The 13,868-nt window shown below is 41.0% G+C and overlaps 1 protein-coding gene across 1 annotated transcript in view; it reads right to left on the bottom strand.

Annotated features, from left to right (window-relative positions):
• Positions 1 to 13,868, bottom strand: part of CASP6 (caspase 6) — a 69,193-nt gene that overhangs the window by 3,686 nt on the left and 51,639 nt on the right. Inside the window, exons 4-8 of the mRNA XM_089668518.1 lie at positions 11,351 to 11,387; positions 7,474 to 7,623; positions 5,246 to 5,322; positions 3,748 to 3,923; positions 494 to 653 (exon numbers count right to left, since the gene is read on the bottom strand). Coding sequence (XP_089524644.1) covers positions 494 to 653; positions 3,748 to 3,923; positions 5,246 to 5,322; positions 7,474 to 7,623; positions 11,351 to 11,387 — 600 coding nt within the window. The remainder of the gene's footprint in view (positions 1 to 493; positions 654 to 3,747; positions 3,924 to 5,245; positions 5,323 to 7,473; positions 7,624 to 11,350; positions 11,388 to 13,868) is intronic.

The following is a 13,868-nucleotide window of genomic DNA, read 5'->3' as shown; positions in this document are numbered from 1 at the left end:
AAGTTGCGTTTTTGGTTCTATAGACTTCAATGGAAATGCATGTAGTGCATTTTTGCCGCGTTTTTGATGAGTTTTACATTTTAAATCTGTCTAGCAACAAGAAAAATAAAAAAAAGAACCCCCTCTCCCGCAAAACGCATAAAAATGCAACACAAAATGCAATGCAGAAATGGCTCAATTGCAACCAGCATAGGTGGGAACCTAGCCTAAGTGGTACTGAAAAAAAATCAGGTCTAGTAGTCTGCCTGACAAGGCTGTGCTGTGTAAATTTCAGGACTGGATGGACAGGAATATAAATCCTTTGCCAACTATTACAACTATAAATCATACAGTATTACAGCTGTGTACTTAACTGTTTGCCTGAAGTTCACCTTTGAAATTGCTGCTCTTAGATAAAGGTCAGCTTAGAGGAAGTGAACTCTTGGTCTCCACAGATTTTGATATGGCATATTTTTGATATAATGGAAAAAAATTATTTTTTAAAAATTAATACCTTCTGCAACAGAATAGCACATGATGAAATCGGCACCAGCAGGCAGAGTGTACACGGAAGCTGCATCTACTTCAACTGTATTAACCTCCGGCTGGTCCACAGCACTGTCAGTAGCGTCTGTAACACGGACTGGCTCATCATGTTGAGTGCCCCGACATGCCTATACAACACAGAGAAAGTTCTAGATTAAAAACTGAAATAAAAACAAGATGCATACAAAAAGATGAACACCCAAGAGCAGTGTTTCCTAAACTATGGGTTGGGACCCAAACTAGAGCATGGACGTGTTTGTGATGGGTTGCCAAGACTGTGTAGTACACATTGCCTAGTTTGTCAGTATATGCACAAAGGGTTGACCAAATTATCCAGGTGCTGGTTTCAGGGTTTTTTTGCCTTCTCTACAAGCCTACCAGACATGGTTGGTCTGGTTAAAAACTTTAGACTCCCTGCAGTGCTGTAAAACACCCATAGTATACACTGGCAGTATGATACTGGGGATCAATTAAGGATATCAAATAAAAGAGGTATTAACGGAATAAAAGAGGTAATGATGGATATACAGTCAGATGTGCTCAGATCCTTAGGCAGAGCCACAGAGTTAAATGAAAGTAAATGCCTCGATTTCCCTATCCACAGATTCGATGTGAATGGGGGAATCCCTCCCACAGTGGTATTGTATGCTTACAGCAGGGAGCCTTCCCCACCATCGAATACAATGGTCAGTAGTGGAGGCTATAGTCGGCAGCACTGATTGTTCAGGAAAACCCCACAGGCTGGTTGTACACAAGTCAGTTGATAGATCAACTTGTGTACAACCAGCCTGCCCATGCATGGACCGAAATTTGGACTGGTTCCTGCTGAACCAGCCGAAAGTTGATCCATGTATGGCCGGATTTAAAGCTGAACTCCACCTTAAATAGGAAGTTCCACTCATCTTTCTACCCTTACCCCCCTCCCTCTGCCATCATTGGGAATTTTGGAGGGGGAGAGCAGGTACCTAAAGTATTTGTGACAGGTGCCCACACCCACTTTCTTAAAAATTACACAATTTCTGCTTTAAATCTCAAAACTAGGGATGGGTTTGATGTTCGAGTTGAACATTGGCCATTCGTATGTTTGCCCTGGCTCTCACAGTGCATTGTGAGAGCCATGATTGGTGACCAACATCACCACTAGCTCCACCCAATTGTTTACATCTGACCAACTGTCAGACATGTCATATTGTGGCGAATGTGGACAGGTCAGCGGGTGTTTTTTTTAAATTTCAGTGAATCCGTATTGTCAGGACAACACCATGACTGATGATGGATTACAGCAATGGAACCACTTTTTTTGGCTATTTTTTTTAAAGTACTTGTCAAAAATGGTTGTTGTTTTGTTGTTCAATTAAAGGAATTTTTCAAAAGCCTGGTGAATTTATTTTTTCTAAATAAAACCCTTTTGTGAAAGGGTAGGAGAACAAGTACCCCTTACTCATTCACAAGGGGGCAGCATCAGGGTGCCCACTTATTTAAAGGGGTGCTATGATGCTAATGAGCCCCTGCCTGCAGACCCGCACAACTACCGGACCAGGGTTGTGGGGAAGAGGCCCTTGTCCCCATTGTTATGGGGGACACTGGCCCAATGCCGAGGGCACGTGGCTTGGTAAGCTGCAGGGAGGGAGGGGGCCACCTGAACGCCCCCCCCCTTTCCTGCCCTGCTATGCCTGTGCTCGGATCAAGGGTCTTGTAGGAATTTTGAAGGGGACCCCAAGCTTTTTGGAGGTGGGGTTCCCCTTAAAAGTCCTACCAGGCCTTACTTTTAAGGGGAACCCATGCACTTTTTTCTTTGCTTTTTTTACTGTGGGGTCCCTCCTAACGTTCCTACTCGACCTAAAGGGTCTGGTATGGATTGTGGGGGGGACCCCCATGCTCTTTTTTTTTTTTTTAAATAAAAATGTAATAAAAAAAAAGTTCTGCTATACATTGTACAGATGTCCAACTTTGCAGATAGTTTAAGGAACCCCCCAGGCATGATATTTAAAGAAATGTTTCATTTTTTTTAGCTTTAACCACATTTCCTCCAGAGGATTTACCCCTCTCCTGACCAGGCCTTTTTTGCAATACGGCGCTGCATTACTTTAACTGACAATTGCGCAGTCATGCAACGCTACACCCAAATGAAATGTATGACTTTTTTTCGGTGGTATTTCATCGCCTCTGCGTTTTTTATTTTTTGCACTATAAACAAAAAAGACTGACAATTTGGAAAAAAAAACCAATATTTTTGACTTTTTGCTATAAAACATATCCAGTAAAAAAAATTTTAAAAATCAGATTTTATCATAAATGTAGACCAAAATATATTCTGCTACATGTCTTTGCTAAAACAAATCCCAATACGGGTAAATTAATTGGTTTACATGAAAGTTATAGCGTCTACACATGGCGGTATATATACTGGAATTTAAAAAGAAATGTTTTTTATACTAGTAATGGCGGCGATCAACGACTTATTGCGGGACTGTGGCGGGCATTCTGACACTGTGGGTGGAACTAACTGCCACTGACATCCCAATGACACTAATACTGCTGTGCAGAGCAATACAAAGCAGCCTGTTCGTGCTAACAGGGGAGATATGTGTGTTGTTTACAAGCAGACCTCTCCCCTTTCACTGTTCCTGTTTCACTGTAAACAACACAGATCTCTCCCCTGTCAGCACGAACAGGCTGCTTTGTATTGCTCTGCACAACAGAGCAATACAAAGCAGCTTGTCTTCCTAGTAAAACACACACAACACATAATGTAAAATACAACACAACACACAGTTACCCTTTGATCGCCCCAAATGTTAACCCCTTCCTGCCCAGTGTCATTAGTACAGTGTCAGTGATTTTCATTAGCACTGATCACTGTATTAGTGTCATTGGGATGTCAGTGGCAGTTAGTTCCACCCGCAGTGTCAGAATGCCTGCCACAGTCCCACAATAAGTCGCTGATCGCCGCAATTACTAGTATAAAGAAATTTTTTTTAAATTCCAGCATATATACCACCATTTGTAGACGCTATAACTTTCATGTAAACCAATTAATTTACATGTATTGGGATTTTTTTTCACTGGATATGTTTGTTGCATGATTTTGCAAATGTACAGTATGGGAAGCCACACCACCGCGCTAAGACCCCATTGTTTAAGTATACATTATACATACTTTTATAAGTTTGACACTACAGCAGTGAGAATTGCAAATTATAAACTTCACCTTACAGTTACCTGAAATATGAAAATTTTAGGCTTTCCCGCTAAACTTGGGCACTTGTCACCCTTGAAAGGGCTTGTCAATTCCTTAATTTCAATTGCACAGTCATGGGCATATATATGACCATTTTCTCCATGGCTCAGAAAGACACAAAGGAAGCAGTCAGCATCACTGTGGTCACTTGCTGCAGCTAAAACGAAACAATTAGACAATTATTTTAATTAATAATTACTTCCATTATTATGTTAAAGTGATACTAAACCCAGGACTCTGCATTCACTATATCTGGTCTCCTACAGTACACAGAACATCGAAATGCAATTACTTTAGTAAATATAAACTGCTAAATACCTTTTCTGATCAGCGGTTTTGTGAGTTCAGCAGAGCACTGGTTAAAGCTTGTAGGAGTTTTCTTTCTGTTCTAGGAGGATGTGAAACCTCTGACCCTCTGTCTGGATAGTGCTGATTGGCCCTGTGCTGATCACATGCACCCTCCCAAGATAAAAAAAAAAACCCTCTCTAGCAATACACACCAAACTGAGCATGTGTATGTGACTACGGATTCAGTCTGTATCAGGTGGTCATTTCAACAAGAGGAGGGGCAGAGAAGGAAGGATCTAACAGCCTTTTTTTTACACAATGCAGAGGATTAACCCCTTAGGTTCCACAGTGAGTATTACAAGCATGCTTTACTGCATATACAGACTGATTTTACTGTTGTGGGTTTAGTAACACTTTAACACATAGACAAAAGGACAATGCAAACAGTTTTAATATATGAGCAATATACCCAATATTTACCAATGTTGGACTATTAGTTTTAGCCAATTTTAAGACCAAAATGTCCTATCTTTAACCTCTACTGTTAAAGGATCAGTTCACCTTTGGGAACATGTCACGTTTCACCCATTTTTAGGGTGGAACATGTAACATGTTCCCATAGCCGCAGCTACCTGTCTGCTGCCCTGCCCTCCCATAGCCGCAGCTGCCTGTCTGTTGCCCTGCCCTCCCTCTGACAGATAGTACAGGGAGACTTCTCCCTGTACTATCTGTCAAATTTGAAAACAGCGAGGCCGTGCAGGCCTCCGCCCACATGGACGCATCATTCATTCATGTCCTTCCATGAATGAATGAACTGCAAGTTCCTACAGCCTTAGTGGCTGTGGGCTTGTAGTTTTCAATGAACTACCACGGCACTGTGGAGAGTCGTGATAGTTCATTGAAGCTTCCTGTCAGTATATCTGCTTGATTGTATATTCTGTACGGCAAGCAGATATTCTGACAGGTCTGCAGGAGACTTGCATGGCATCAGCAATCTACTGATCGCTGGTGCAATGCTTTCCAGGGTCCTGTGGAAAAAATAATAAATGCACATTATTTTACCTGCAATAAAAATGTGCATTTATTATTTTTGACTAAAGGGTGAACTTATCTTTTAAGCAAGGAAACTATATAAAGTCTGTTATAGGTATTTATTTTGATCATTAAGATTTTTAAGCTAGGTTGACTCACCTTCTTGGATACGTTGATGGACCTCGGCTGAATAGCAATTGTAGTAATGCTTTACATCAAACCCGAGCTGAGTTAAGCTGAATAAACAAGTTAGCCAGTTAATACATTGAACTCAATGGACATGTGTATTTTTTCAACCTAACATGTAACTATATGCAGCTTTGTGGCTTTTTTTTTTGGTTCTTTAACTCCTTGATGCCAGCGCCTCCTGGCCCTTTAAGGGGTTTGTGACGCTGTGGGGCTGGGCAGGGATAAGGGTCATGTGACCGCCTTGATTGGCTGGCATGACGGTCGCATGAATGGAAAGCTCCCAACCGCCAGTAGCAATCAGAACCTTTCCGTGAGGTGGCGGTAAATGTGCCGGATGCACGCTCTTGGCACATCTTTTGTTTACATTGGGTACGTAAATATGTGGCCCCTCAGCGCCAAGGGGGTTAGAGGTATGGACTTTATTTTAGTACTATACAGTATACTGTACTTACTGCATTGGATTGGATTATAAGAACATTTTTAGTAAAGCTTGCATTCTTAAAATTTGGTTTCACAAGCCTTAGCAAGAATTGCCATTACTAGTCTGCATGTGTTTTATGAGTTTTTATGTACAATCAAATTAACAACTTTGTAAGACTGGATACTCTATTTCAATTTTGCATGGCAAGCCTCTAGTTTTGCTAACAAGATGCATCCCACACTTGTTTCTGATATTTCAGATGCCTGTCTTACACAAAGACAATTTCTTTTACAAAGAGTTTACTAGGAGTTATGTTACATAGTGATTTAAAGTGGTACTGAAGGTAATTTTTTTAAAAATTAAAAAAGATGTTACCTGAGCAGTTTCTCTTTGGTGGTTCCCCACCAGCACGTCTGCTCTTTCTTCCTCTGAGTGCCCCTTTAGCAAGCTGGATGCTAAGGGGGCACCCGTGCCATCAAGCTCCCAAGTCAGGCTGTGTGCGTCCATAGACACACACAGTTCTGGCAATCCTTGTCCCAGCTACCGCCTCTTCCTGTGAATCCAGGAAAAAAAGGAGAGTGGTGCTGCAGTCAGGACAGCGCTGGATCGTTGAGAGGAGTCAGGTAAGTGTTTAGGGGTGGGGGAGGGGGACAGATATGGGTTTTTTTTATATCTTAATGCAGGGAATGCAATAAAGCGGTAGTAAACTGCATCCAAAAGAAAAATCCCCTGCAAGGTAAAGGCATAAAGTGCTAGTTTGCATCACATACTAGCACATTATGTAAAACGTACCTTAAAACGAAGTCCTCCAGTGGCGAGCTGTCACCGTAGAGGCTTCCATCTTCACCTGGTCTTCCTTACGGGTTTGCGAGCTCCAGTCATCTGACTGGCTGAGCCGTGATGACATCACTCCCGCGCATGCGAGTCTCGGGACATGGCACAGTGCTCTGAAGGAATGGCACGGCTATGCTACGGCTATAAGAACCCAAATAGCTCCTAAACGGTGCACATTTAGGTGATATTTATTTTACCTACAAGTAAGCTTTATTATAAGGTTACCTGTAGGTAAAAAAATTACAAAGTGGCTTTACTACTACTTTAAGGTTAAAAATCATTTAGACATTAGAACCACTTTAACCAACTAGTTAATCAACATCATGTTGGGAAGAGTAGACCTTTAACGTTATTTTTTGTAAAAAAAATTCAGATCTGTGGTACATAGTAGTGGTAGTAGTAGTGACAAATGAAAAAAAAATAGTGCAGGAAGTTACAATTTGGGAGGATGCTAGGGTCCTAATCTGTCGGCACCTGCATAAGAAGGTGGGATAACCACTGGTACACTCCAGAGGTGTGCAATATACAATGAAGGGGGTGTACCTCCATCTTTTGGCACAAGAACTTGCCTGGGAATTGGGTTTATTTAAACAGATTGTGTATTACTATGGAAATGTTTTAAGTTCAGCATCTCAGTGAATGTGTATGTGTCTGTGAAAAGCATACTTCTGAGAAAATAATGGACATAAGTAATGCATGGTATACCATCTTTCTGAAGAGATGACATATATAGGTCATTAGTTCCTGCACAAATGCAAAAAAAAAAACAAAAAGGGTTTATAACTCCTTCCAGGATAGTGCAGAGACACTTTTTTACACCTCTGAGCAAACTATGCATCCTAGCTGCATCCACGTTAAGTTTTCAGAAGGTGAAATCTGACTGTTAATACATTAGGACAGCTGGACCCTGTATATTGAAACTTATTCCTGTTTCTACTCTTACCTTCTCTCGAGGTTAATTCGATCAGCTGTGGTACCTCTTCTTTCGGGAAGTCTTAACTGATAGTTAAACCATTCATGGTTGAAGATTAAAGCCAATCCACGGCGTCCATATTTCATTTTATATTCTGCGGTTGGATCAAGTGCTTGGGACCTTACAAAATAATCAAAAGCAAATTGAAAATTTGGCTGAATAAATATGTAATTCTATGTGTGTTTATCAAGATGCTTTTTTATATCCATGGGTTTGATAAAGTATCTTACAGACAAAATTAAATATTAACTGTTATGTTGTTTTTCCGGCCTAGTAATGCATTTTTTAAAGTCAAACTCTTAGTTGTTTTTACAAAAAAAAATTTTATTTAGAAGAACAGGGCCTTACAATTTCAACATTTGTGTTACAAAAAAAAAAAAAAAAAAGAAAGAACAGTAATTACAAACCTAGACAGAACAAAACTAAGTGCATTACAATATTTAGCAACTTCCAATACACAGTATGCCTAGCAATAGGGCTGTGACAACTGTGCTGCTACAAAGTACAACCTCACACACAATTGTGGTTACAGAATGCAAAACCCTTGCATCTATGGTGTTGCTTACTAGCTTCAGGTAGCTGGGAACACTAAGGGCTGGCTGTGCATGGCTGGCATATTGCTTTACACTAAATGCTGCTTAATTTTTGCTGCCGTGCGGTAGGTGTCACTCAGTGCGGTGCGCACCCCCCGCACCTGCCTAGAGACGCCACTGTATGGGGCAAAGGTGCGGGTGCGTAATTTGAGTTGAGATGTGTGCGTCCATACTGTAGACAACACAGCGCAACTAGGCCCTGCTTCCTTCTCACAGGATTTGACTTTGGCTCCCACAGCTCTCAATCTGTCCTGTGAGAAGACGAACCGAAACCAGTGCTGCTGCAGATGGGCACTGAGCTGGATCGAGAAAGGGCTCAGGTAAGTACTAAATTTAGGGGGAGGGGGAAGAAACAGGCAGTGGGTCATTTTTTACCTTAATGCATTGAATGCATTAAGGAATAACATGATTTGGCTTTATAACCACTTTAAAGCTGGATACGTATATGGCTCTATGTGTGCACTTATAGGATGGAGGAAACATTTGCTTAGTCTCTAGGGTCTGGAAAGTGTGTATGAGTCATAGCTTCTCCGTTATTGGCTATCACTTTACAACCTAATAAATCCAACTTAGTATATCAGCTTTGAATTCATAAGGGGTTGATGCCATTGAAAGTGGAACAACTGACAGTCATCTGCAATTGTGTATATTACTAAAGTTTAAATGAAGATACAATTGAACTTCTCTCTGCTCGTATTTGAGTGCAACTAGTGCATACACTATATTGCCAAATGTACTGCCTTTACATGTACATGAACTTTAATGGCATTCCAGTCTTAGTCTGTAGGGTTCAATATTGAGTTGGCCCACCCTTTTCAGCTATAAGAGCTTCAACTCTTCTGGGAAGGCTGTCCACAAGGTTTAGAAGTGTGTCTATGGGAATGTTTCACCATTCTTCCAGAAGCGCATTTGTGAGGTCAGGCACTGATGTCCGACGAGAAGGCCTGGCTCCCAGTCTCTGCTCTAATTCATCCCAAAGGTGTTCTATCGGGTGCAGGCCAGTCAAGTTCCTCCACCCCAAACTTGCGCATCCAGGTCTTTATGAACCTTGCTTTGTGCACGGGTGCATGGTCATGATGGAACAGGAAGGGGCCATCCCCAAACTGTTCCCACAAAGTTGGGAGCATGAAATTGTCCAAAATGTCTTGGTATGCCAACGTCTTAAGTGTTCCTTTCACGGGAACTAAGGGGCCAATCCCAACCCCTGGTAAACAACCCCACAACATAATCCTCCATCAAACTTTACACTTTACACAATGCAGTCAGGCAAGTATCGTTCTCTTGGCAACCGCCAAACCCAGGTATGTTCATCGAATTGCCAGACAGAGAAGTGTGATTCGTCACTCCAGAGAACACATCTCCACTGCTCTAAAGTCCAGTGGTGTTGTGCTTTACACCACTGCATCCGACGTTTTGCATTGCACTTGGTGATGTAAGGTTTGGATGCAGCTCCTCGGCCGTGGAAACTCATTCCTTGAAGCTCTCTGCACACTGTTGTTGTGCTAATCTGAAGGCCACATGAAGTTTGGAGGTCTTTAGCTATTGACTGTGCAGATAGTTGGCGACTTCTGCGCACTGTATGCTTCAGCATGCGCTGACCCCGCTCTGTCATTTTACATGGCCTACCACTTTATGGCTGAGTTGCTGTTGTTCCCAGTTGCTTCCACTTTGTTATAATACCACTAACAGTTGACCATGGAATATTTAGTAACAAGGAAATGTCACGAATGGACTTATTGCACAGGTGACAACCTAAGTACCACACTTGAATTCACTGAGCTCCTGAGAGCGATCCATTCTTTCATAAATGTTTGTAGAAGCAGTCTGCATGCCTATGTGCTTGATTTTATACACCTGTGGCCATGGAGGTGATTGGAACACCTGAATCCAATGATTTGGAGGGGGTCCCAATACTTTTGGCAATATAGTGTATGTTTCTGCGTACATAATATTGTTCTTACAAGGGTTGCTTATATTATAAGCAGTCCCCAGTCTTTTCTGGTGTGTATTTTTATGGGAAGGGAAGGGTATGTTTTTTTCTCTGATCATTGATGGAATAATTTATTTATTCATTAAAATTTATCTGTTCTTATGCTGACAATTTTGAAGTGGTGTCCACATTCACCAATTCTTTTTTGACATTCAATCAAAAGGGAGTTTGAATATACAGTTGTGCTCAAAGGTTTGCATACTCTGGCAGAAGTCGTGAAAGTTTGACATTGATATTGAAAATATGACTGATCATGCCAAAAAACTGTCTTTTGTTTAGGGTAATGATCACATGAGGCCATTTATTATCACATAGTTGTTTGGCTACTTTTTAAATCTTAATAACAGAAATCACCCAAATGGCCCTGATCAAAAGTTTACAGCTGAAAAGAACTGTCAAAAGACCTGTGTAACAAGCTAATGGAACTTTATAAAGATAGAAAAGGATATAAAAAGATATCCAAAGCCTTGAATATGTCAGTCAGTACTGTTCAATCACCTATTAAGAAGTGGAAAATTTGGGGATCTCTTGATACCAAGCCAAGGTCAGGTAGACCAAAAAAGATTGCAGCCACAACTACTAGAAGAATTGTTCCGGATATAAAATAAAATCCACAGGTAACCTCAAAAGAAATACAGGCTTTTTGGCATGATCAATCATATTTTCAATATCAGTGCCAACATTTCACAATTTCTGGCAGGGTATGCAAATATTTGAGCACAACTGTACATAGGATAATTATCTTTGGTTCAAGAGAACTGTGAAGGATTAATGCATTAATAAAATATCACACACATCTTGCCAGTATCAGACCATTTTTGGGCATCTCCATAAGATGTGAAAAAGATCCCTCTTTAAACTTAAGCTGGCCAAAGACCGTTAGATTTTCTCTTGTTCAGATTCCTCCATCCACACAATCAAGGTGCATGGAGGAATCCCCACGCCAGGACATTGTAATCGACAGCAGGACCCTTCACTGTCAGAATACAGTGATCAAGGATTGGCTGCAGCCACTGATGGCCAAAAGTTTTCCAGCATGTCCCTCCAACAAACGTCCATCAAAAGTTTGACTTCTGTTGGGCTGGGATGGCCACACATTGATCGAAACTCTCCTGATCCCTGCTGAAGTGTCTGAATTTCGATCAGTGTATTGCCAGCTTTAGAGCGCCGGGGCAATAGATTAAGTGACAGACGACCTTTAAAAAGAAAACAAACAATAAGCATCCATGAACTAAATATCCTTATTTACCAAATGTTCACTTACCGTGACACACACGCATCTGTCTCTGTGAAATCTCCATCTGTCATAATGAAATAAAAAGGTGTTATTTAATCATTAGGTTGCATTTTAGCAGACACACTATAAGCAAACCAGCCTTTAGCCCCTTTACTGCTGTGGTCCTGATCACATTTCTACCCCAGCTGACATACTTTTCATGTGTTTCACATGGACCAATGCAAAAAAAAAAAAAGAAGAGTACATATTTCAAAATTCACTGAATTTACTTATTAGCTTTCTAAGCACACAGATCTTACATACTAGATAGTATCCATGAATTTTCACATTTCATGTTATTCTTATAACTATTTGCAGAAACAGAGGCTAAGATGGCAGCTTTCTTAGCTGTAAAGAATAGGAGGGTTTAATTCCTCCTTAATAATTAAATAAAACATTACACGCAGCGACATCTACAAAAGTCCTGCTAATGCTTAATACACACGATGAGAAAATCAGATAAAAGAAGAAAAACACTTTCAGAGTGATCATCCGTTAATCTGATTGTTAGTACACAGCTTTCGAGAAGCGACCACAAAAGTTCATGCGAAAATATATGAAGGGACAAGCACAAAAATCTTTCTGGTGAGATAACAGAACGAACAATTTTCGTGTAATTAGTTGTAGTATTTGTCTGAAACCAAAAATTGAATGACCAAGAACGTGCATACATTACATCACTTCTAAAGTGTTCTGTCGTACGAGAATTTCTGTAACTTTAATAACCTATTAATTTTTTATATGAGACTAGTATGCAAAAATAAATAATAAATAAAAATGGACGATCATTCACCTGATATTCTCATCGTGAGTACTAGGCATAAGGGTACACACCTTCCAGAGTTCTTATTGATGTCTCTAAAGCTGGGCATACATGGCTGGCAATTTGGCCAGTTCAGCAGGGACAGGCCAAATTTCGATCCATGTATGGCCACTGTGATATAACAGAAGTCGATCTAACAGTGAGCTTATGTTCAACCACCCTGTTGGAAAAAAGCCACTGCATCAGCACAGCAGGCTATAGACTGCAGCGCTGATCTGTCTATTTTGACAGTTGGGGAGTCTCCCCCTTGTCAGAATACAATGACACAGTGGGGAGGATTCCACCATCCTTCTTGAATGTGTGGATGGAGGACTGGGGATAGTTTTTTTTGGATCAACCCTCTGACATGAAAAATGTGTACTTGCCTCAGTTCAAAGTGAGGAGTGTCATCTCTCCCTGCTGTCTAGTTCTCCTGCTGTCTATATGACTCACTGCTGAAAGGTTTTGCCTACTCCTTGGCGCTGCTGTGCAGTGAGTGACATCAGATCCCCATCCCCTGCCTTTTGGAAGCTCAGAAAAGCTGTGTGAATTCTGGTCTTTGAAATGATATAGATGACAGAAATGCAGATAAACAGGTACAACTTATGTAGGAGGCTTTGTTTCATTTCTATGTATAACCTGGGGCTTGCCACTTCACTGGGTATATGTGGGGGTTTACAACCACTTTAAAAGAATTCACCCAATGCTGAAAAGCTTATGGACTGGTGTCAACATAGTGGGGCACCCAAACACTTTCAGCCATTCATGGGCATGTCAGGCTGGTATTGCCTGGTGTGCTATGCTGGGACCTCATGAGAGATGGAATCAATTTTCATTTTTATTGGGGTGCTTAAGGGACATGGAGTAGGTAACTACAGGATGCCTAAGGTCCCTTAAAAAAACGAAAGTTCACTTTATATAGCCATTTGTTAAAGGAGACCTACTGTGAGGGAAGCAAGGAAGTTGAGGTCTCTTCCTCTGAAAATGCTACCTTTCTCACTTCCAAGTTGGCCAACTTGCTTAATAGTTTGACACACTAGTTGTAAAAGTGTTCATATACAGTTGCAAGAAAAAGTATGTGAACCCCTTGGGATTACGTGGAGTTTTGCATGAATTGGGCATAAAATGTGCTCTGAACGTCATCTAAGTCACAACAATAGAAGAACACAGTCTGCTGAACATAATACTACACAAACATTAGATGTTGCCATGGTTTAATTGCACATAACATGTAAACATTCACAGTGCAGGGAGGAAAAAGTATGTGAAGCCCTAGCTTAATGACTTCTCCCAGAGCTAATTGGAGCCAGGAGTGAGCCAACCTTAGATGACGTTCAGAGCACATTTTATGCCCAATTCATGCAAAACTCCACGTAATCCCAAGGGGTTCACATACTTTTTCTTGCACCTGTAGCTCACCTTCCTGATCTGCTTTCTTGTTTGACTCAAACGTTGTGAAGCCTGTTGGTTAGAATGACAGACAGCCAGGCAAGTAGCATATTCAGAATGTGGACAACAATGCCAACTCTCCTATTATTTTTTTCACCTATACATGAAATCAAAAGAACTATAGTCAAAAACCTTTCGTTGTTAAGGGTCATACTCTACTGTAGTTCTTGTCACGTTCTATTGCTGAGCCTGTTTAAATGATTTATACTCACGACTTCTTGTGCCACTTGGTACATGAAAGGAAAATCTCTCCAT

This window comes from Staurois parvus, unplaced genomic scaffold, assembly GCF_062004578.1.
Source record: "Staurois parvus isolate SC_StPar_1 unplaced genomic scaffold, SC_StPar_1.0 ptg000058l, whole genome shotgun sequence".
In the NCBI taxonomy this organism is placed as follows: Eukaryota; Metazoa; Chordata; class Amphibia; order Anura; family Ranidae; genus Staurois; species Staurois parvus.
The sequence above is the reverse complement of the archived record's forward strand: the minus strand, read 5'-3'. Positions and strand labels throughout refer to the sequence as shown.